The sequence below is a fragment of the Rattus norvegicus genome, chromosome 3 (genome assembly GCF_036323735.1).
Source record: "Rattus norvegicus strain BN/NHsdMcwi chromosome 3, GRCr8, whole genome shotgun sequence".
NCBI lineage: Eukaryota > Metazoa > Chordata > Mammalia > Rodentia > Muridae > Rattus > Rattus norvegicus.
In genome coordinates, this window is record NC_086021.1 from 36,105,899 (window position 1) to 36,130,994 (window position 25,096).

General features: G+C 49.2%; 1 protein-coding gene across 9 annotated transcripts in view; it reads right to left on the reverse strand.

Moving 5' to 3' along the window:
• Positions 1 to 549: 549 nt before the first annotated feature.
• Slc25a25 (solute carrier family 25 member 25) overlaps positions 550 to 25,096 on the reverse strand; it is a 33,365-nt gene continuing 8,818 nt past the window's right edge. The window contains exons 1-11 of one of the 9 annotated variants that reach the window (XM_017591471.3): positions 17,585 to 18,125; positions 7,554 to 7,680; positions 7,382 to 7,469; positions 6,732 to 6,767; positions 6,386 to 6,497; positions 5,118 to 5,276; positions 3,740 to 3,892; positions 3,376 to 3,483; positions 3,121 to 3,288; positions 2,446 to 2,596; positions 550 to 2,360 (exon numbers count right to left, since the gene is read on the reverse strand). In XM_017591471.3, coding sequence (XP_017446960.1) covers positions 2,176 to 2,360; positions 2,446 to 2,596; positions 3,121 to 3,288; positions 3,376 to 3,483; positions 3,740 to 3,892; positions 5,118 to 5,276; positions 6,386 to 6,497; positions 6,732 to 6,767; positions 7,382 to 7,446 — 1,137 coding nt within the window. In that variant the 5' untranslated portion in view covers positions 7,447 to 7,469; positions 7,554 to 7,680; positions 17,585 to 18,125 and the 3' untranslated portion in view covers positions 550 to 2,175. 9 annotated transcript variants of the gene reach the window in all.

The following is a 25,096-nucleotide window of genomic DNA, read 5'->3' on the forward strand; positions in this document are numbered from 1 at the left end:
CTACCAGAAGGTAGATGTGTTCTCTGACAGACAAGACTAGAATGAGGTTAGGAGGGAAGTAGGGTGCTGTTGATGACCCAATGGTTTTTGGCTTGAGACTTTTAGAAGAATGGGGGTTACTTTTTGTGGGGTGACAGACAGAGATGTAGCTCCGGGAGGAAAGCCTGGAATTGCCCTTTGACATGTGTGACAGCCACTTCAATGGTCACCAGCTGTCCCCACAGAGAGGGTAAATTGTGCGTACAGGGACTCATCTGTGTTCAAGTACAAAGTGAGAGTCCTTGAACAAAGCTGAGACAGGCTGAGTGTGACAGACAGGTCTGAGCTGCCCGGGCCTCGAGCACCTGGGAGGCCTGGGCAAAAGCCGTGTGGAGACTGTGAAGCAGCTCCCAGAAGGAAGGGAGGCCCTTGCCACGGAGCAACCCCAATCTAAGCAACACCCCCTAAAGGCGAAGTGTCCCCCTAAAGATGAGGGGTAGCTATGCAGGCAATGATGAGTTAATGTCCCCCAACACCCAAGCCCAGAGCAGAAAACCCCCGGCTCCACTGTCACATTTGAAGCGACTTTATTAGAAGGTTGCTCGTCTTTGACAAACTCCAGTTACAGCACAGACTATGCAGACTGGTGACTTTTGCATTGATCTTTGCATCCTATTTGGATTTTCCTCATCAGGCCATTCTGGGGCAATGGAGGCATGATTGCCAAGTGGCCAGCTGGCCACTCATTGAGCATGGGCAGTCTCGGGCCAGGAGCGAGACCAGGTCACAGGTTGGGGAAGGCAGGCCCTTCAGTCCTCACCCTCACACCAAATTCCTGGTGAATGAAGCACCTCACTGCCGTGTTTTCCAAAAGGGCAAAATAAAGAAAACCTCCCGGTCCAGGAAAGAATGTCAAGAAGTCGCCACCTTTCCCACTACCCTACCTGGCCTGAAGAGTCCTCCCTGTGCCTTTCCTTCTGTTTCCTGTGAGACGGACATGCCGTCAGTGTGGGCAGCAGGTAAGGTCACTCTGTGGCCACTTTTCTACCTTGTCTCCCCATGCCCCACCAGCTGGTGACAGGAAGGTACAATCAACCATGAACATAAATATGAATAAAAAAAATGAACTTGAAAATGACAGGCTATTAATTAAACAAATCTATAAAAATAGTTAGGACATAACTCTGTTCAAATAAATACAAAATAAATAGGCTCCAAGCAGAGTGGCGCACGTGTGGAATGTGAGGCTGGTCCCCCTTGGCCCCACAGGGCCCTCAGAACACACTTTCCCCCAGGCTCTCTGAAAGTGTGGCACGTGCAGTGTCCAGCTTGTCCTTCTGAACCAAATCCTTTACCCAGTAAGACATAATTAAGGCCTTCAGCATCTTCTCACCAGAGCAGCAGACCTGGAGCAGACACCCTGCCCACCCTCTCACCACAGAACCACCATGAGTGTGGGCACGAGCTGGTGCCAGTCCTGACAGGGTTTAGGGGCAGCTCAGAGGACATTAGGCCCATGCAGGCAGCACAAATCCTCTGGGTTCCAGGTTCTAGCACTAGCTTTTAGCAAAGCCATGCACCATGGTGTCAGGCAGCCGGTGCCTGAGGACCTGGGCGCATCCAGGTGGCCTTGCTGGTGAGCTCAGAATAGGCGAGCGAGGACATAATGGTACTTCTCCAGCTTCCCGTACCACAGTCCTCATGGATGCTACAGCTTGGGAACCAGGTTTGGAAGAGCAGCACTGAGGGAAGATGGACAGAAGGACAAGAGTGGGGGTGGGCCCACTTCCTACCCCAGCGCATCAGTGGGAAGAGATGAGGGGCACAGGAATGCTCTTTGGACCAGAGGGATGCCATGGCTGAGGTCAGGTTGCGTGACGAGATGGAAGAGCTAAGCTGGCATCCAAGCTCGCTACCTGGCAGGCACTGTGGAAAACGTCCTGTCTCTAGGTGCAGGAGCCCACATCTTACTGACCCCTGGACCCCAAGGAATGTCCACAGGTCTTCCTTGGAAGAGACACAAAGGTCTGCCAGGTCAGCAGGACCAGCCCAGCGCTTGCAGCTCCCTGCCCGTCCCCTGCAGCATCCTGGGTTTCACAGCTTGGGTAAGTCAGCTTAGTGTTGGCACATTCACAGAATGAGGCGGCTGCACACCCTGGGCTGCAGCCCAGGGTCACCAAGTCCGCCACCCTCCCGTCACCGAGACTGCACGCCCAGGGTGATCTTCAGGTTCTCGTAGACCACGTAGCTGATGCTCACAGCTGGAATCACCTTCATGAAGTTGGGGGCCAGCCCCCGGTAGAGCCCAAAGGCCCCCTCAGTCCGCAGAATCTGTTTGAAGAGGCTGCTCATGGTTACCTCAGGTGCACCCTCAATGGAGGCTGTGGAGAGACGTCACTGGTCAGATGCCATCAGTCAGCCACCCCAAATGCTAGGGCATGAAAGCCAGCCCAGGTCCAGCCTTACCTTGTGCCTGCATCCGAGTCCTGACCAGGGCTAGTGGGTAGCTGGCCAGTTGGCCACAGGTACTGGAGATTGTGCCACAGGCCAGGAGAACAAACACGCCAGGGTCTGCACTGTTTACAGCATAGCGCTGTAGCCAGGTATTTTTCAATGTCTAGAGGGAAATGGGATCCAGGAGTTAGCTCTAAGGAGGCAGTGTGGGAGAAACCCTGGGGCTGGGACAGCTACTGAATCCACAGGAAAGCTGTTTCCTATCACATGGGATCTGAGAAGCCAAAGTAACCTGACTCACTTGGCCTGGGCCTTGCAGAACTCCTGACTTGCCTGCCTTTGGCATCCACTGTCACTTGAGGCTCTTGGCTAGGACAGGAAGCAGATTGAGGGCAGAGGGAGCACTATGTTCCCACACAGAGCACCTGGCTCTGTGCTCTCAAGTATGTAGAGATATATGTGAGTCCCCAGTGGCCACTGTTCTTGGTTTTGCCTGCTGAACCCCTTTAGGGTCCAGAACCTGGGACAGCGTTTGGGCCTGCTATGCAGTAGGTGGAGGGTGACAGGAGACCACTGCAGTAAAGAACTGACTCCCCCTCACCCCACCTCTCTTATCTGAGCACCTCTAAAACAGAGGGTGTTGGGACTAGGTGGTGCTTTACTTCCCTTTCTCTCCCAGGCCCTCACCTCATAGACAGCTAGATCGATGCCCGCATACGGGATGATCCCCAGCATGTTGGGGATGTAGCCTTTATAGAAGGCAGCCACACCCTCTTTAGCCAGGATCCTCTTGGCACAGTCCAGCATTCCCGAGTACTGGCCTGTTTTCCGCAGGGCCATTCGGGTCTTCAGAACCTACAAGGAAAGTATCAAGAAGCATAAACAATGCCTATTCCTCTTGGGGCCCATGACTACCGCCCACACCAGGGTGGTGGCCCTTACCTCCATTGGGTAGATGCTACTCTGGGCAATGGCCCCAGCCAAGGAGCCTGCCACTAGCCTTTCGTGGATCCTCAGCGTCTCCTGATCACTACCAACAAGGCGTTTCATCTAAAATAGGGAAAAACAAAGGGATGCACCCAGGGGCCACAGCACTTCCGGCCCCGCCCTTCCTCTTACAACCAGCTCTGGGTGAGACCTGTGACCCTGAAGCTACCTATGCTGACCCCTGATGGAAGAAGGCAGTAAGAGAGCTGGGTCATGCCCAGGCCATCGATCTTGCTATCCTTTGGGTACAAACACTGGCTCCAGCCTCAGGGACCTGCATAAGCAGCTGCCAGCTGGCCACCCTCTCCCAGGTCCTCACCTGCTCATATGCCATGAACTTGATGGCTGACTCAGGGGCAATTTTGAGGACATTGATGCCATTGCCCCTCCAGAGGGACTTGGCGCCCCCTTCTCGAATCATCTGTGTGAATCCACCTATGATGCACATGTTGTTGCTGCGGGAGGCATGGACCTGAGGAGGAAGAGAGATGAGAGGACTCAGCAGATCTGAGGGAAGACTCCACTGGCTACCCTGGGAGGAGCCTCTTCAGAAACCTCTTCCCTCTGAGTATTTCAGTTTAATGTCCTGAGGATTCAACAGGCATGGCTGGGGTTTTTTATTATTTCATTTGATTTTTTTAGTTAAGTTATTGTCAGGCTTCCATACTATGTAGTGCAGGCTGGCCTTGACTTTCATCCTTCCTGAGTGCTAGGATTGATGGAGGTTTGCCCCACCAACCCAGAGAGGACAGCTCTTAATCTCTTCGGTATATCCCTGCAATTCTGTTACAAACAAAGTAAGAAGGAACTATTCACGCTTCTGTTTTTTTCAGAGGCTCAGGAAGGAGAAATGGCTACTTAAGGCCACCAAGCTGGGAGGAGGGGCCAGCACACGCTAGATTAAACTTTAAAGCTCCTCTAAATCTTTGGCAGTTTCTGGAAGATCTGGGAGATCCCGCTTAGTTACTTATGCCAAGGGGGGTATGGGTGGTGCCCGCAACGACTCCAACTTCATTAGCTGGCGTGGGAAGTTCAGGCTTTTAAAGCAGAGCCACAGCTGAGGGAGGGGAGGCTGAGTTGACAATGAATGATGGGTAAAAATCTGCTCGCTTTTCTGCCCGCTTGCAGGGGCACCTTCAGTCTGTTCGGGGGGCTTCTGGGAGGATATGCTGTTTCTGGGTAGGCCTCCTGGCACAGAAAGTGCCAGACAGAAGCAAAATGAGGTAACTAGTCACTGTTCAGACAGACATCAAAGTCCACTAGTGTCCGCATGTGGGTTATTTCACAATGCTTTCCTGACATCAGACAAGCTAATCTCTGCCCTGTGGACGTGGAGTTGCATGCTCAGCCAAGGTAAAGGCACTGCTTCTTGATGGCCTCTAGGTCATGCAAGGATCTGCTCCCCCTGGCCTCCATGAGATCTCTTATCAATCCTGAGATGCACTTAAGGAATCAGGTCTTGCCACACTCCAAGTAACAAGCCCAAGTAAGGGGATATGCAGCTCATGTTTCTCTGATAAAATTAGACCAGCTAAATGCAAACCTAGGCCTGGAGCTACTGGTGCCTGCCAAGCATCGACTCCAACTTCATTAGCTGGTGTAGGAAGTTTGGGTTTTAAAGGCAGAGCCACAGCTGAGGGAGGGGAAGCCGAGCCACCAAAGAAGGATGGGTAAAGTCTCCCCGCTCGCCTGCTCACCTGCATGAGCACCTTCAGTCTGTCCAGGGGGGCAGTGCAGGTTCTGGAAACTGCCCCTGCACCACCTCCTGCCACCAGGTGCCTCCACCACATCCCTGTCTGCCTCTCCTCCACTGTGAACTCATCTGGGACTGTCAGATTCTCACCAACATCGAAGATCTATGGGGAAGACAAGCAGAGACATAGGCAACTTTACTCACGACATCCGTGGCCAAGGTGCTAGCCACCTGGCCATGGTCACTGCCTTCCACTCTCTCAAGTGGCCACACGAATGATGAGGATGGCAGGAACTCCCCCTTTGCCCCGACAGTGGCTGCAGCTCTTGTACATGGTCTAGAAAGGAGCAGGTAACGATCAGGGAGAATGTGACATTGCTGATGGGTTGCCCTTTTAAAGGAAGCTCCTAGAACTTCCCACAAGGACTTTAGGGCTAGACAGTACCAGGATCAGGGAAGCTGGGTACAAACCTTGCAACCCGATACAGAACCAGATTGCCAGCAGAACAGTGTTATGCAAGGCGTAAGCAAGCAGGGTGCTCACTGCCTGCGTAACACCTTTTCTCTGGAACTGGTCCCAGCCAGCTCTGCTGACCTCTGGGCTGTAGGCCAGAGACAGGCTAGCTGTTCTGAACCCTAGAATCAGCCACTTACTTTCCACCCAAGAAACCCTGACTTGGCACTGTGGGTGCAAGGTAGATAAAGCAGGGCAACCCAGCTAGAACACCAGAAGTCTTTTAAGACAGACCAACATTTCTAGTTGGAGAACCACATCACATCTGTCTTCCTGAATGTGCACCACGCTATCAGAACAGAACAAACAAACAAAACCAGTATGCAGGCCCTACGGGGCATGCTTATAAACCAAACCCCAAATTCAGAGTTTAACTCTAGCCTAGGCTGGCCTGTAACTCATGAGGCTCCTCTGCCTCAGCCAGAACATGTACTTTTGCCATAAAGAGAAATGATACTAAAAAAGAAATGCAGAGGAGGAGGAGGCATACTTAACAAGGTTTCTTCCCCCATCCCGTGTAAGGCAGACTGTTTCTGGGAGAAGCAGCAGCATAGGAGAAGGGAGGTAATTGGAGTGGACCGTAAGGGCGTGTGGGGATAGGAAGGAACACCTAGCAAAGGGTCAAGTGTTCAGGCTGGTCACTGTATGGAAGGAGGACTGAGTGGCAGGCAACATCTCACTGTATCATCACAACCCCCACCCAGCCCTGGAATGAGAGGATGCCAGACAAAGATGGCTGCCCAGTGGACAGTGCTCACCGTCGAGTGCTTCCAGTACAGGATGATCTCAGGGATGTTCTCCACAGGGTGCAGGAGGTGGTAGTCCCTCCACTCGTTCCAGTCGATGGTCATTGTCCCATTCTTATCCATGCTGGAAGCAGAAGCATGGTCACTCACACGTGTCACATCTGCCAGCTGTGTGCCCCACCACCTGGCTGGGATGAAGGCAGGTGCCACAGCCACCCAGGAGACCAAAGGCACCTTGCCCATGGGAAAGGGTAAGGTGGCTTATACCCCATTTTTCACAAAATGGAGATGTGCTGGCCCACAGGAACCCCATTCTGATCAGGGAGGGAGGCAATCACTGGGAGACACAGATACTTACTAGGTGACAGGGCCCCAGAAGTGGCCCGTCCGTATTCTGACAGACAGACAAAGGAGGATGCAGAGGAGAAAGGAGAAACAACACAAATGAATGCGCTTAGCAGGTTAGTGAAGCAAGCACACACCCAACAGCAGGGGTCAGCACAGCTTGAGGAAGTGGGCGGAAATGGGCTCCTGGGGCTGCTGTCCCTGTGACCAGCTGGCTGTCAACCCAGCCAGGCACAAACTGTTCTATTTGCATGGCTTTCCAGCAGCCCTGTGCTTACAAGGGAGCTGTTTCTCCGGCCAGCATATGTGGCTCAGAGTAAAGAACAAGCTACTACAGCAACCCAAGTCCAGGACCACACATGGTACAAGTCCCTCCCCAGGGGCAGAGAAAGAGTTCCGGGGACACTTCTCACCAATGTGAAATGCCCACAACTAATCTTGTCATTTTAAGGGTTGCTGGCAACAGGCTAATTCTAGATTTAGGACTCTTCCATGAGAGTAGGGCCGCAGCCTCAGGAGAAGCTTGCTTTGGGAAAGGGCTTCTTATCCCTCTTTCTAAACACAGGGCCAGTTTCAGGGAAGCAAGGCAACACTGAATAGTGCTGGATTAGTCCAAAAGCCGTTAAAGCCTCCCATAGGACAGAACTCAGCCACACTCCTCACCTCTTAAGAATCTTCTCCGCCTGCTGTTCAGAGATCTTGACACCCAGATCCCGCAGGGACTGCATGATCTCCTGAGCATCGATTCGCCCTGTGACGACAAGGTTGGTGAGCAGGGTCCGGCCTTCGGTAAGCCAAGGCCGCCCAGCAGGGGAGCTACAACAGGCCAACTCACCATCATTCTTTTTGTCCAGACTCTTAAACACCAGCCTCAGTTTTTTCTCATGGTCTTGGAGGTAATGTACAAACTCTTCGAAGTCCAGTTGCCCATCAAGGTCCTTGTCACCTGCTTGCACAATTTTCTAGAAAACCAAAGCAAGGACTTTAGGTGTTGCTCAACAGACTCTTATCACAACAGGGAAATAACTGTTCTCCAGAATGACCCAAGGTGTCCTCTCTCTAAGGATGTAAAAGCGGTGGGAATCATAGGGCATCATGTCAATTTTTTTTTTTGTTCTTTTTTTTTTTTTCCCGGAGCTGGGGACCGAACCCAGGGCCTTGCGCTTCCTAGGTAAGCGCTCTACCACTGAGCTAAATCCCCAGCCCCCGCATCATGTCAATTTACCCATTCACCAGAGCCACTACCCTGGTTCCCAAAGGCTATCCAGAAGCCAAGCAAGGGCCCACTCTGCTTTGGTGAAGAAATACTCCTCTGAGAAAGCCTTCAGAGAGGCCAGCAGGGCAGCCAGGTGCTTGCTCTCTCCAACATTCCGCAGACCAGCTTGTTACACAGCCAGCGCCAGTGGCTTGGCTCTCCTACAGAAGTCTGAAGGCAGACTTCAACCTACACTCCTGGCTGAGAGCTGGGGAGAGCCTTGGAATCCAGAGTCCCTTAGGAACCCTGCTACTTGCTCTATCCCGTGTGGCATTAGCCCAGTAACAATTTGGTGGCGAGGGTAAAGGTTCAGACAATGCCTACTTGGCAGAAACGTTGCCAGGGAACACTCTGGAGGGTATAGAGACAGACAGGAGGAGCCAAGGGCAACTATTCTTGGGCTCAGGCTTGATGGCACTGGGCACTGCCAGTCGGGTCCCTAGTCTCACAGGGATACAAGATATAGCCAAGCCCAGATTCCCAACCAGGCACTGAAGGCCAGGTAAGCTTTACTAGTTTAGGGGGCTAAGGCTTTAAGAGACCCTGATCTGCAGCCGCACCATCTGAGGCTAGCACAGAGGCTGTAACACCAGCTGGAGGTTCTCCCCTCAGCAGGGGATGGGGGGTGGGGATGCAAAAGGTCTTACTGCTCTCTCCAGTGAGAGGATAGCCCATTCCTCCCCACATGTTACAAAGCAAAGGAACAGCAGTTAGAGAATGGTGTTCACAGGAGGCCAGGGCCAGGGCCAGGGCCATCATGGGCATTCCTGAAGGACCTTCTGCTACCCTAAAGGTTAATCTCAAGACAGAGAGAACTCTGGGAGAAATAGCGGTCATTTCAGCACAGAAGCACTTAAGTTTTCATTTGTTCTTCATTACATTTAATTACACTTAGCCAGGAGTGGTGGTGTGTGCCTTTAATCCCAGAACTCCAAAAGCAGAGAGGCAGGTGGATCTCTGTGAATTCAAGGCCAGTCTGTTCTATCTAGTGAGTTCTAGGCCAGCCAGAACTACAGAATGAATGAGACTCTGTTATACCTCTGTCTGTCTGTCTGTCTGTCTGTCTATCAACAATCTATCTATCTATCTATCTATCTATCTATCTATCTATCTATCTATCTATCTATCTATCTAATTTATTGGGAAGAGCACTTTATATCCAAAACACAAAATCTCCTAAAGAAAATGCCTCTTGGTTCTCTTATGGACAAATCCATTCACTAGTCAAACCAACACATTAGGTCAAAGAGTTTTAGAAACCGATGGACCACTGGCTAGCTTGCATTCCCAGAAGGCGGTCATCATGGTTTCCCTCTTACTTAGCCACTGACTTTTGGGGGAGGGTAGACATATATCCCAAGGAGCCAACAATGTTTGGGTGAGACATGTGGCATGTGGGACAGATGGAGCACTTCTTATCTGTCAGCTGGGATTATGTTAACTTCTCACCAACATCTGTGCTCTTAGCCAAGGGTCACCACCCATTATGTCAAGTAGAAAGGAAAAAGTCTCTCTCTCTTGCCCTGCCACCAAAGTACTCTGTTCTGGGGCAGTGCCCCATGACACAGACCACCCACAACTGTGCTAACTGTACTCTATTTAAAAATACTCCCCAACAGTTTGTCCTGCATCTGTGGGAGTGGGGGTGCACACCTATAATCCCAGCACTAGAGAGGCTGAGGCAGGAGTATTCCTGAGAGTTTGAGGTGATCCTGGTCTACACACCAAGACCCTGTCTGAAGAAATGCCAAGTGGTGCCATATGGCTTAACTTCCAACACAGGGAGCCAGAGAAAGGCAGATCTCTTTGTGTGCCAGGCCAGCCGGGGCTACATAGAGACATTAAAAAAACGGGGAGGAAGGAAGACTTGCTTCTTCCCCCCTTGCAATTACTCCATTCTGTGTGTCTCCACTCTGAGATGCGCAAAACAACACACCAGCATTGGGGGACAACATGAAATTTAGTGCAAAGCAAACCCCAAGGTCAAGTTCCATTTCTCATCACACAAGGGCCAGGATCACCGCTGGCATCCTGTTCCCTGGGCCACCTAAGCACTTGAAAGTCCAAGTGGGAAGGAAGGCTGCCCAACATTCTAGCCTCTACACCCTGCCCTGGAGTCACAAAACTTCCCATGGCAGTGAGACAGCCCAGGCCTCTATGACATCTTGTACATTTTAGGAAGCTTCATCTCAGCCAAGGAAAAGAACTCCTATCTAGAGATTTCATCTCCCATAAGTGCCTTCCCTCCCAGTCCAGGAAATTACACAAAAACCAGCCATTGCCATGACAGTGACATAGAACTGCTGGCTACAGCCACAGAGGGATGGGGAAACACCCACATTTCAGACATTCTTCCCTCCAGGCCAGGAAGTCATGCCTAGGTACCATTCATCCCTTCACTCAAAAACCAGTCCCTGCCTGCTCCTCCTGGCACCAGCTCAGCATACAGACCTGCTTCCATTGGCGGTATGTGGAGAACTCCTGAGAGGGGATAAAGACACTGAGTTTGAAGATGGATTTCAGCTCGGTGGGAAGCCCCTTGGACTCAAAGTATTGGAATTCAGTCTGAGCCTCTCCAGCGATGGGCACATACAGGCACAGGCAGAGCATGCTGGTGAGACCCGGTGCTCAGCTACCACCAGGAGCAAGTGCCGGCAGAAGTCAAGAGTAGGGAATGCCGGGTTCCTGGGAAACTAGCACAAGATATGCCGGCCTCCGCTGTCACTGGCTGCTTAAGTCCTGCCCTTTTACTTAATTGAAAAAAATTCCGCCCACTGTGCGCACAGTCAGCAGCCAATGAACAGTCCCCGGCAGCCGGCAGTATCAGGTTGCTCAAGAGCAGAAGAGCAAAGATCAGGACTGACGTCACTGCTTGCAGAGTTAACTCTTGGAGCCCAGGCAGCAGGCACTGCCTAAGGTCGCAGTCCCATGCCCAAACAAACCTTCACCCCAGCTGTCAACCCCTCCAAACAAACAAACCGCCAAGTGTCTGTTCTCATACAAGGCCCTCAAATGCGTCACCCTGTATAGCAGCTCTCTCCTCTTAGTAAATCATTCCCAACTGAAAACTCGGTGGAAACAGAGACTGAATCAGAGATGTTAAAAATCAACACAGGCTACCTCGGGAGAGAGATCTGAATGCCACGTCCCCAGCTGTCCTGGAACACAAACCCAACAATTCACACACATGCAGTGCCTGGGAATCACTTCCATCAATCACTGGGGTTAGCCAAGGTGAGACTTACAGTTGTCAAAGGTCATGCCCACTGAGAACACTTGAAACCTTGGTCTGATGGTAGCTCTGAGAACTCTGCTGTACCCCGCTGAAGCCTTTTAACATGAACTACAATTCCATGAACCAGGAGTATCGGCTCACATATCACATCCTAGCACTCTGGGGGCTGAAGGAGATTCTCCAGTTTGAGGCTGTCCTAAACTACACATTAAAACCTGTCTAAAAAACGGGGTAAAATGCTTGTTGGCCACACAGAAGGCTCTGGGTTTATCTGGACGGATTGGGAAGTGCCTGAGAGATCAGTAAAGTAAACCTCTGGGCGCGTCTATGTAATTCCAGAGAAGATTAGCTAAGTGGGGGGGACTTACCCCGAGAGCCAAAGGAGTAAGGGGGGAGGGAGAGCAGAAAGCCAGCTGCTGTAGGCTGTTCTGATTCCTTGCCATTATGATGGAACCAAGACAAATCCTTCCTCCCTAAAACTGTTCACAGTAACATAAACCTGACCAGTTGTTGGTCATGGTACCTCAGGCCTGTAATTCTAGCTCTCAGAAGGCTCAGGAGGATGACTGTAAGAGTTCAAAGCCAGCCTGGGCTACCGTGTAAGAATATCTCAGAAACTAATAAAACCACTAGCAAGACTTAGCAGCCAGAAGAGGGAGAGAATGAAATGAAACTGGCCTCCTCATCTACACTCACTGCCAATGGTTGTGGCCAATCCCATTATTCCTGTGTCCACTGCCAGCCCAGCTAGAGGTCCACACTTTAAGAAGAAAGTGCTGGGAGGACCTGAGTTCAAATCCCAGAAACCACATGGTGGCTCACAACCATCTGTAACAAGATCTGATGCCCTCTTCTGGTGTGTCTGAAGACAGCTATAGGGTACTTATATATAATAAATAAATCTTTTTAAAAAAGTGCTGGAAGGATCTGTTAAAGTTTTATTATTTGTATCTGTGTGTGTGTGTGTGTGTGTGTGTGTGTGTGTGTGTGTGTGTGTTGTGGGCTGTTGTGCACAAGCCACATGCATGCAGGTATCCTCAGGGCAAGGGCACCATATTCCCTAGGGCTAGATGTACAGGTGGCTGTGAGAAGCGTGGTTGGGTGCAGGAAGCTCAGGTCCCCTGCAAAAGCAGCACATGCTCTTCACTGCTGAGCCGCCTTTCCAGCCCCCAGATACATCATTACTGAGGAAGATTCTTCACATGCCTGCTGCGTTCTGCTTCCGTTCCTTCCTTCCCTAGAAATGAGAGCTGCTGAGGGCGAGATCACGTCACTATGACACGACAGGATCCGTCCCACCCCCATTCCTTCTACAATGTATCCCCCATCCCTTCCTAATATAGACTAAGTCTTCGCACTCCAGGGGTGGATTAAAACAGATAGCTACCATTTGGGGGCCAGCGAAGGTGAGAGGATTCTCAACTCCAAAGTGCTTCACTAAGACTCTATAAAGATACCATAATACCTTTAACCCCACACTCAGAAGGCAGGCAGGTGGGCCTCTGAGTTCAAAGCTAACCTGATCTACACGGAATAATCCTATGCAGAAGATTCTAGAATAAGATACGGCTGAATTATTGTGTAACACTGAAACAGAATCTGACGAACAGGGCACTTTGGGTTGGCTGAGACTTGGAGTGCCCTGGGTCTGATGAGGAGGCTTTATCTAGGCAGATTCTTGCTCAGACCCAGACACCAATGAAATTACTCAATCCAGAATGTTCTGCTTTGGAGTTATTTTAACACACATCTGAAGTCTACTGCTGGAGTCCCAAAGACAGAAGGCTTTAGCATATAACCTGGCCTTCACCTCTTGCCTGACTCACAGAATGGGCTTTGCCAGAAGTTTCTGTGAAGGCTGGTGAGATGGATGGTTCAGCAGGTAAAGCTGGTTGGCATCATCAACCCTGCCCACTTAGTTCAATTCCTGGGACAATGGTGGAAAGAGAGAGCAGATGCCTGCCTGTTGTTCTCCAACCTTAGACACACACACACACACACACGCACACACACACACACACACACACACACACACACACACACACACACACACAAAATACAAAATGTAAATGGGGTGGAGATGGCTCAGAGATTAGCAGCAGCATTTGCTGTTCGTCCAGAGGATCTGGCTTCAAACTCCCAGCACTCGCTCCCATGATTCACAAACATCTAACTCTAGTTCCAGGGGACAGAACCCGAGTGTGGGCATGCACGTGGTGCATGGACATACATACAGGCCAAACACCCATACACATAAAACGCAAATTAATTAAGAAGGATAGTGGTGGCACAAGCCTTTTAATCCCAGCACTCAGGCAGGTGGATCGCTGTGAATTCAAGGTCAGCCTGGTCTGAAGAGTGAGTTCCAGGACAGCCATGGCTACACAGAGAAACCTGTCTTGAAAAACAAAGAAACAAACCACAAAAACAAACCAAAAAGGGATTTTCTAGGCTATAATGGAGGTCTTTATCCTACACAGACCAATTGTTTTGGAGGCAAGGAATGCTCTCTGAAATGCCCTGCAAGTGATTATCGACGCGCCATTTCACAATGCTACCTCAATTCTAGTTCAACATTACTTCTGTTTCGTAGTTTGCTTCCTAGAAAACAACATTAGTTTGTTTTCTACGGTGATGGGGCCTGAACCCAGGGCCCAGAACGTCAGGCAAGTGCTCTACCCTGAGCCACACCCATAGGTCCAAAAGGGTTTGTTGGTGGTGGTTAATTTTGAGACAGTTTCTCTAGGTAGCCTGGGCTGGCCTTGCACTCCCAATCCTCTACCTTGCCTGCCTAGTGCTGAAATTATAGACGTGAACCGCCATTAATTTAAGAAACTCTGAAACATTTTTCTTTCACCACTGTGGTTGAATGCTTAGGTTGTATTCAGTAGAGGCCAGGCTGTGGCACTTATCTATATCCCTAGGAGACAGGGTTGGAGGCCAGCCTGGGCAACACAAGCAGTCTTTGCCGCTGTGTCCAAACCACATTCCCCGAAAGAAAACAAAGCAAAGCAGAGGTCTTCACAATGTAAGCCTGACTTAACGCCATCTTGTAATCCAGAACTCCATCTTCAACACAGAAATCGACTCTTCCAGAATGAGGCAGTCTCTGAATACCTTGTGTCCTGAGACTTCAGACTGTAGGCCACCAGGGGCTTCTGCAGTCATCTTTACCTAGAGCAAAGAACCCTGGAGAATGGTGTGCCCTAGTCTCAAGCCTAAGGGTGACAGAACGAACTCAGGCTTACAACCAGGCCAATTTCAGTTACAACAGCCACTTAGCCCAACACTGAGACCTCCCATGATCAACATATCACGGTGCATTTAAATGTGAGCCACACATGCGCAAACAGCGACGATCCAACTGGTGTCATTTCTAGGCAGTTCATGACCCTTGGGACCTAAGCACAGCACACTGTGCCCTTCTCTGCTCTTTTCCTTACTCTATCTAGTTTGGTGACCCAGATCTGTTTCCTGTCCTCTGATGCACATTTCTATGACTAATACAAAAACGATAGCAGTGGCACTAGAACCCTTAGGACTCTGGCATCAGACTTCATTTAATAGATAAAGGGACAGGTCTCTTCATGGGTATCTTTTCACTTGGATCTGCCAGGGCCACCATCAGTTCTCCTTATCCTGCCACTCCATCATGTGCCCCCTCTCCCCAGCCCCTCCCATAGGAACTTCCGGTAAGGGCTGGAATACACTAAGAGGGCAGGTACTGTGCCTCTAGGAGTGTAACGCTGGGTTGGAAAGTAATTCCCCGCTCATCTGCAATGACTCAAACCAAGCCAGAAATATTATGTGAAGGCAAGCCCCACCCTCAAGGCTCTCAAATATCATTGGCTGCTCTGTCATTTTATGATCACGTTGCCATGACAGCCCAGTGTAGCAGGTTTCCAACGAAACCTGCCTACACTTGGTAATTACACACACAATGAGCACAATCCTGGGATTCCGAGTAGACGCCCATCAGGATCTCAGCTCCACCGTGCAAGGGCACCTCCCACTGCAGACAAATGGCTTTCTTTCCCAACTTTGGATTAACTGTGAGACAAAGATAAAGGGGGAAACTGGAGCAGTTCTTATAATAAAGAGTTTGCAGGAACCTGGCTCACAGACACATATTTACGTGGGGGTGGGGTTGAGACTGAAACGGTAGGGCTTGGACAATGAGACGCCGGAGAGCTAAAGGTGCTCCAGACGGCTTTCCCAAGCCTGCTGGGCTTCTGCTGAGAAAGGCAGAGGCCGAGCATCCTGTGCACTTTGTGTGGTGTAAATGTTGACGGTTTCCATCCTTCATCACTGACTTTCAAAGAGTCAATGTTACCCAGAGATTCTCTCTCTGGTTTTGAACCACACCAGCTGTTCTATCTACCTCCCTCTTGCCCTTCCCACCCATTTCCAACCCATTTCCCTTCCAGAAAACAGAGCCAGTATATAGTGTGGGTCTCCGAAGGCCAGGCTAACATCCCACCCAAGGCAACTCCCTGGGGGAAAACCTGGCATAGGGCATCCATGCAGGCCAGGAAGTAGAGCAGTTACTAAATTAAAGTTCAAAATGGATAATTTTTTAAAAAGGCAGCCATTTAATTTAAGAGAGAAGACTAGCAGGGCTCAGCACGAGTTCCTCACAAAATCAGCACACCACCATTTCTAGTCCTGTGTAAAGTTGAGAAAGGGCAGAAAGTGGCACTCTCTCAGGCACGTTAAGCTCAAACGGCTTATGCAGGAGACGATCTCTGTGAGACCTTGACAGCACGGAGCTCAGCACAGTCTAAGTACTCCGCTCACTGTCAGTGCTCAACGACAGTAAAGTTCAGGGAGTAAACTCTCAGGGAGACCCAATGTGACATTTGGGAGCATCTATCATACCAAGCATTGGGTAGACTCTTGTTGCTTTCTGAGTGAGGAAGAAGATTCAGGAATAAACTCTGGGGTTGAATAAGGCTGTGCATGCTGGAGCCAGTCTCAGTCTGTTCTACGTGAGAGCTTGGCCAGTCCCATGAACAGCTTCCGGAAGGAAGGAAGGAAGGAAGGAAGGAAGGAAGGAAGGAAGATAGATTCTAGAAAGATTGGGGTCAAGCTTCAGCCTTCCTCTCTTTAAGTAATTCTGGACAAACCACAGAATTTCCTGTTCTTTACTTCTCCCACCTCCAAATCGGGAGTGCTGTCACCTACCTTGGCTCCTGGGAGGTCTGGATACAAGGTTGAAAGGTCCTGACACTCGGTGGACCCTGGTGGCTGTGGTCAATTCAAGAGTCATCAGCCTCTACCCTTCCATGACTCCAGGCTCTCCTAGGTAGGTTGCAGCCCAATTCTTGAACTTTCTCTGGGACCTAAAGTAAACCTTGGCCCACCAGGCAAGGGCAATGTGACCTTCAAAATGCTGACAAAATCTGTCCTCTTTCAGTCTACCATAGTGGGCACACACTTTTAATCCTAGAACTTAGGAGACAGAGGCAGGCAGATCTCTATGAGCTCGGAGGCCAGCCTGGTCTACATAAGTTGCAGGATAGCCAGTACTACATAGTTAAGACCCTGTCTAAATTCAAGGCACCTTCTCTTTCAACTGAACCAGTCACATTCTTCCGGTAAGCTAAGACAATATACTTTAGTTTGTCACTTTCTAATGGCTTGTTCAGTGAAACAGACACTCCTGAGGCTAATCTACTGAAATAAATCTTTCCCCTCAATGACCAAGCAGGTGCGGTTGCAGTGTTAAGAAAGTTTTTCAGTGGTGACAGACATCTTGGACCAAATTTGTGGCCTTCTCCATCACTCATCGTTTCTCCAGTACCAAACTAGATTTTTTAAGTTCTCCCTCCCACACCCATTCTTTTTCCCACTTCTGGGAAAATGACCCCAACCCAGCCCCTCAACTAGAATGTCTCTTGAAGGTGCTGTTACCTTAGGAAACTGTTCTGCAGGTCCGACCACCAGCAAGATAGTGGGTCTCTTTTCCGTGGCCTCAGCCCTTCCGCTTTGTTTCCCCAAAAAGGTGGACATCTGGTCTCCCTGAGCAGGGGCCTGAGTGCCTCTGACTCCATGATCGATGCCCTCTCTGGAGTCCTGGCACCCAGCTCTAGGGAGAAAGCTAGACAGAAAGTGCCACAGCATCTGTAGCATCCCAGCCTCCTCCGAATGCCAACTGCTGATGACTGCTCACTTCTTAGGGATGTGACCACAATACCAAGGGTCTTTAGCTACATGGTTGACTGGGGAGTTTCCAGGCTGAAGCTCTACATGCAGGGGCTGGTCCTGCTTTTTCAAATTCACTTGCTTGTGCCCAGCCTGAGAAGTAGCTCACTTAGGAGCCTCCCCGGCTGCTGGCAGTAAGAAGATCGGCTAGGCTACTTCAATCAAAACTCACTTCAGCAGGCAGGGGGATCAAAGGCCTGGCTCCGTTTTTGTTCTTTTTGTAAAGCAAAAATAATATCCAGATAGACCTCTCCCGGAGACGCAGACAACTTGGGGCTCCCAGTCATTCAGCCGTCCTCGCGTCCTCGCTCATTCCGTAAACCTAGGACAGAGCATCTAGTCTGCATTCTCACTGCAGCAGGGCCTGGCCAATCACCTCTGCCGACACTACTAGGTTCATTATCCCCGACCAGCATCAACCGTCCAATCACAGGCGGAGTATTTCCTGCTTGCAGCCCAGCTAGTCCACCGGGAGGCACAGACCAGGTTCATTTTGCAGAATCCCAGTAGGCTTATCTTTAGAAGCAGCTTCCCGTTCTCCCCGGGGTAGCTTCCAGAATGCCACTCACTACATTCAACATGATCCAGGGTCCTTAGCAACAACACCTCTTAAGCGACTGGCACCACTCCCTCCTCCCATTATTCAATTTTCTCCAACCCAAGCCAAGCAGAAAGCAAGCCTGCATTGATAGTTGTCTGCTGGAGATCACACTGACTTGTCAGGCAAGAGAGACTGCTCCCACCCTCACCCCCACTCCCCCACCTCCCCACCCCGGTTTACCTCTAGTCCCTCAAACCAGATCCAGATTTAATCTGTCCACTTCACTGGGCAAATGACAATGATTAATCTCTAATTGTTTTCAGTTTAACAGCAGACAAATGTAGAGACCAACTATCATGCTTCCCAGTGGTGATCAAAGTGTACCCTTCACATCTTACCTCCATGTGTGCCCACAAAAATTAACACGCACATACTTACACAAATACATAAATAAATAAAATTACATTAAAAGATGCAGCCCCCATCACCAACAAAGCTCATTAAACTCTTGGGAGAGGATGGAGATACCTACAACGTCACCCCCTACTACAAGAAATGTAGTCATAAGTACCAGCTCTAAAAGCTCTAGCTGTCTACACTGCAGTCCCACTTTTAGCTTATACTGTAGATACATTTGCCTATGTGAGAAATACACAGAAACCCACAAACACCTTCACACACACATATCTTCATTATGTATAAAATAATTTTCCAAAATGTTGCTTTTAAGTTTCCCTTTATTTGTGAGACTTCCATAATATATATATGTTTTGGTTTCTGGAGACAGGATTTCTCTGTGTAGCCTGGGCTGTCCTGGAACTCATTCTATAGACCAGGTCGGCCTCAGACTCAGAGCTCAACCTGCCTCTGCCTCCTGAGTGCTGGGATTAAAGGTGCGCACTCATTACCTGGTTGAGAATTTCATAAATGTATCCAAAGAAATATCTACTCATTCCCCCCAACTTCCCTCATATCCCCCTTCTACACGCCCATCTCTCTCTCTTTTTTAAAATAACCCACTAACTCCTGTTAGTGCGGTTCATAGGGTCTAGGAAAACCTATAAAGAGAATGGCCCTCCCTTCTTAGCACCTATCCACTTCCAGTGGTGCCTCAGTGTGGGGTGGAGCCCAGAGGCCATCTATCCCAGGATTCTGGCTGGCTTGATCTTGTGTAAGTCTTGAGCAAGTAGCCTTGGCTGCCGTGAGATCATGATCCTCATACAGCATGTGCAGAAGCCCACATGTCCCAACACTTCACCCCATCCTCCAGTTCCTACATTCTTTCTACCTCATCCTCCGAGAAGTTCTCTGAACACTGTTTAGGGATGGGCCCTGAGCTCAGTCTCTTTCTAAGGACTCTAAGCAGGTCCATATCTCCTCCTACTTCTGTCCAATATAAAAAAGCTTTTTTTAAAAAAGGAAAATGCCTTGCCCTGGGGTCCTTTATTTCCTTTCTGTACATAGGCGGTGAATTTGTGTGGAATGGGTTCAGCAGCTCAGGCTCTTTTCCCTTTGTCCCCACAAGGTGTGCTTCTCCGGGTGGCGCAGACTGGCGCTTCTTAGCTGGCTTTCTTGATAGTCTTTTTTTTTTTTTGGTTCTTTTTTTTCCGGAGCTGGGGACAGAACCCAGGGCCTTGCGCTTCCTAGGCAAGCGCTCTACCACTGAGCTAAATCCCCAACCCCCTTAGCTGGCTTTCTTAAGGCATTCAAGACCACCAGCCCAGGGACAGCACTGCCTACAATGAGCAGGCCCGATCCATCAAGAAAATGTACCACAAGCCCACAGGCCAATCTGATAGGGGCAACTTTCTCAATTTAGTGTCAATTCAAGCGCCCTCTTCCGAAATGTCTCTAGCCTGTGTCAAGATGACATAGAAACTAGCCAGTACAGAGGTTCTTGAGTTTTTTAATAAACCGTGTAAGGGTGTTTGCCTACATTGTATCTGAGTACCACATACATGTCAGATGCCCACAGTAGCTGGAACAGGATGTCAGATGCCCTGAAACTAGAGTTACAGATGGTCATGGCCCACCATGTGTGCACCATGTGAGTCCAGGACCTCAGCCAGTGCTCTTACCTGCTGAGCTATCTTCTGCAGCCTTTCTTGGTTTTTGAGGTAGTCTTAACTATGTCACCCTGGTTAGCTTTGATCTATGTAGACCAGGCCTCAAATCACAGAGATCTTCCTGCTTCTGCCTCCTGACTGCTGGGTCTAAAGGCGTGCATCACCACAGCCTGCTAAATCTGTCCACATTTGCTTTGTTTTGTGTATATGTATATGCATGTGTGTCCAGGCATGTGCCAAGGCATGTATGTGGAGTCAGAGGACAACTTGCGTGAGTTGGTTCTCTTCTACCTTACGAATCCTGAGGAATCAAACTCAGGTCATCAGGCTTGGTAGCCTCTGAGCCATCTTGCCAGCCCAACAGCTGATTCTTTTAAGAGAAATGGCATCTAAATTATGGTACTCTCATGCAATAGAACCCTTATGCAAGAGTTAAAAACAAGACAGCTCTTACAGTGTGCTATTATGGGATGAACTGAAGATAAACTTTGTACAATTAAAAAAACACCAGTTATTTCTATATTTTCATATAGGACAATTACCTCTGAAAAGGACCACTAAATTCAAGAGGGCTGGGGCAGAGACTTAGGATTACGAGTGAAGGCTGCCCAACAAGAGTTCCCTTTTCCTTAAGTTTAACAACTGCTTCTACATTTCTCCTACCACATGGGTCCCAGGGAGTTAACTGACATAAGGCTTAGCGGCTTCTGTAACCACTGAGCCATCTTGCTGGGTGACTCAGTTTCACTGAATATTCTCTTCTATCTTTCAAAACCAAACAATGGGCCTGACTGAGGCTCATACACAAGCATCCACAAATATTTAAAAGGAAGCTGCAAGGCCAGAGAGGCAGTCAGCCTGGATCAGGCTTCCTAATGCCTACGGGAAACACTGAGGTACTGTGGTATCTGCTGTCTCCATGGATGCACACAAAACTTTCAAAGAAAGTTCTCTGTAATGACAAAATCTAAAGGTCTTCGATTGCAGGCTGAAATTCCAGCCATAACCTACAGCTCTGAGATCTTCAGTGACCTTAGTTGTATATGCTTTTTAAAAATGAAAATCAGATGGTTGCAGTGCAAGCCTTCAATCCCAGGACTGAACCTAGAGTCTCTGTGAGCAAGGGCTCTATCACTGAGTTCCTTGGAAAGCACTTTCCCCCGCAAGACAGAGTTTCTCCGTGTAACTCTGGCTGCCCTGGAACTCACTCTGTAGACTGCACTAGCCTCAAACTTACTGAGATCCATCCACCTGCCTCTGCCTCCCAAGTGCATGTGTGACACAACTGCCTGGCACAAGCACTTAAAAAACAAAACCAAACAAACCCTTTTTCATTTTTGGAAGGGGTCTCTAAGCTGCTCAGGCTGCCCTTGAACCCATTCTATACCAAGCAGGCCTTAAACTATTGGTTCTCCTGCTGTACCCCACACGAGAAGCTGAACTTATAGACCTTTGCCACCCAGCCCATCCCTGATTCAATATTCTTATCCGCAAAATGAGACATGAGACAGTAATAGGATGTTTTGTTACTTTGGGCCAGTCTAGAACCAAGACCCTTAAATAAGCACATCATATACATCTCACATATAGTCCTAGAGATTGAATTTAGGTCAAAGGGCATCCTTAGCCTAACAAGTCAATCCTTTTATAAATCTGAACACTGTGTAGGGGGAGGCTGAAGAAATGAAGGACAAAGTGGTGTTTGGGGTTCCCACCTACAAAACCCACATAGGTAGGTGTTGGCTTTAATTGAATAGACTTCTCCATACCATGAAGCTGAGTTACAAACACCAGGGCTTCCAGCCAGGGCAGGGTATCAAGGAACTAATTCACACCTTCCTGTGTGTAACAAGAAAAAAACTCAGAATACATGAAGTAATGTTTTCAAGCCACTGAACAGGCACAAAGGCCACCACTTCCTGAGAAATGTGCACAGGTGAGGCAATTCCTAGCACTGCCACTGCTTCCTGCCTGCAGTTCCCAGGCTCTCATGAGGAGGAAGGCCTGGGACAGAGCTGGGCAACCTCCCATGAAAGAGCTGCTGCTACCAGAGCAGTCTGAGTATTCAGGACTGGGTACCAAAGCGGAAACAGCTGCAGAGGGTCCCCTAGGAGTCAAAAGACACCACTGAGCTCACGGAACTGGTCCTGACCTCCCAGCCAGGGTGAAAACCTCAATATAGAGTTTAAAGAATAACACTCATGAGGGTCTGGCTTCATACAAGGGCAAAGTCATTAGACTGCACCTGTCAAAATAAGCCTTCTAATATTCGATCTGTTTCAAATAATCACAGCCAGACGAACATTGAAGAATATTTATAGGAATAATAAGGGGCTGGAGAGACGGCTCAGAGGTTAAAAGCACTGACTGTTCTTCCAAAGGTCCTGAGTTCAATTCCCAGCAACCACATGGTGGCTCACAACCATCTGTAATGGGATCTGATGCCCTCTTCTGGTGTGTCTGAAGACAGCTACAGTATACTCACATACATTAAATAATTAAATCTTTTTTAAAAAAAAGTTAGCTGGCATTCAATGGGGTAAAATCCAAAGCCAGGCATACTTGGCTAGTTTCAGTTACTCAGTGGCTGAAGCAGGAAGATCAAGCACTCAAGGACAGTCTTAGTGACCTTAGCTTTCACTGTTAAGTCAGGAAAGAACAAACTCAACACCAAGGAATCAATTAGGCCAGGGAGGAAGCCACGCCCCATGTAGCACACTCTCCCTTCACTTGCACAGACCAGGATCTTGGAGCTGTGGTTTACTGTGTCTTCGCCAATGTTTTGTTAAACACCGCCATCTCTGCTGTACATCTCTTGTTTCCCCAGTGGTTAATTCGGTCCATTTCTAATGCCACGGCATCTAAATCGGAGCTCTGAGGAGATTACTGGTGCCCTGCGGACTATTTGTCAATTACAACTCTAATTCTGGGTATGAGATCCACCCACCTCCAGAGCAGGGCTGGCAAATCACCCCCCTATACCTGTGCACATCAGCAGCTCATTCAAAAGAGGGTGGTCATCTGCAGGGGTAAACCACACTTCAAGAACCTAGAAAACAGGGCTGGAGAGATGGCTCAGCGGTTAAGAGCACCCGACTGCTCTTCCAGAGGTCCTGAGTTCAATTCCCAGCAACCACATGGTGGCTCACAACCATCTGTAAAGAGATCCGATGCCCTCTTCTGGTGTATCTGAAGACAGCTACAGTGTACTTATATATAATAAATGAATAAAAAAAAAAAAAAAAAGAACCTAGAAAACAAACTGACCGGATGAAAGCTGTTAGAAAAAGACCCTACGGGAATGGACCTAGTGGCAAACAGTCAAATGGCTGATTACAAATCACCCAAGAAGGGTGTGCAGGGTACAATGTGCTAGCACATCCCACAGGACAACTGTGGAGGGCCGAGAAGTGTCGCAGCACCATGGTGTGTGCACCCACGCTGGCCATGCCGTCTCAGTCTCCAAGTCTGGTCTACCTCTTTAACTACTGACTACTCCTCTCGTCTTATTTCCATCTCTGCCTAACATTCAGAACGGTGTTGTCAGAGGGAAGACTATCAACACTTTTTAATGAAGTAATGAAGCCAGGCTTCATTTGACAGAACGCCAGGTTGATTTGGGTGACTGGTTTCATAATGAGGGCTGATTATGCCAATGAGGTCAGAGGAAGGGCCTTGTCCACCAGCTAAATGGGTCAAACCTGAAGCTGTAGGTCAGTGGTTTCCAACGTTCCTAACGCTGCAACCCTTTAACAGTTCCTTACGTTGTAGTGACCCCCAACCATAGTGACGTCGTTATTTCACGTATGTAATTTTGCTACTGTTACGATCTTAATGTTCGTGTCTGCAATACAGAATATGTGATATGCACCCCTGTGACGCGATCGTTCAATTACTCTCCAAGGGGTCTCACCCACAGGCTGAGAACCGCTGCTCTGAGGCTCTTACCAAAATGAGAACCAAAACCAACAAACCAAAGATGCAAAATGTGCAGAGCCGCAGGGGTTCAAAGCCATGTGGTCACGGCTGACTGTGCCTAGGCTGAGATGAACCAAACCAGCTACATCACCGGACTTCCTCCCTAAGCCACTCTGGGAGCCATGTAAGGCAGAGTGAACAGATTGGGACCCTCCCACCAACGACTCAGCCTTCCAATTGGAGACTGAGGAGCCAGCGCTTGTCTCCCCGGCACTGCTCAGGGGACAAAGGTAGCAATGATGAAAAGGAAGGAATCCCCTAACCTGCATCTTAGGAAGTAACCCTGGAAACCCCTGACTGTGGCAGGGAACAAGTCTACATAGCAACCTTTTCCAATGGTTGGCTCCTGCTGGTGAAATCCAGTTCACATCAAGGGCCCTCGTTCAAGGTGAATGCCTTTTAACAAAGATGTCTTTTTCTCTTCTCTAAAAGAAAAGAAGTGTACAAAATTAAGCAATTTTAAGCACAGGACTCTTGAGCCCTAGGATAAGAACGAAGTCAGTCTACACTGGAACACACCATAAGCTATGTTCTTCTAAGACCACGGTTCTCATTCAGATTAGATTATCTGTCTTGAGTATTATAGTCTGAAGGGAATGTAGGTATAAACTGAGAAGAGCATGTAAAAACCCACTTGCCTAAAATGGTCAAGACCTTCTCCGCCCCTCTGACATGCCACATCTCCTTGAGGATTCTAACCTCCCGCTCTCCTTTCTCATATGTCAAGAGGCGAACTGCAGACCCAGTGTTACAGCATTTGCCTGCTTTGCACAAGGCCCTGTGACTTGATCCCAGAGCTGCCAAAAACAATGTTTTTAGATTCTCAAAAACTGACTTGGGATCAAGCTAGATCAGGTCATGCCATCTGAAGCCCCAGCACATGGAAGGCAGAGGCAGGATGATTATTTGAGCCAGATATTCCCAGCCAACAGGGATAACACAGCAGAGTCAAATAGAACCAGCGTAACTTTCCAAGCCTGCCTGTGGGGCACTGTTCAGGACTGCAGGCTCAGGAGCAGAAGAGCCCAGCCGCGCTGGCACAGCACTGGGAAGATAAGGGCAGGCCCATCTCTGTGTCTTTAAGGCCAGGCAGAATACA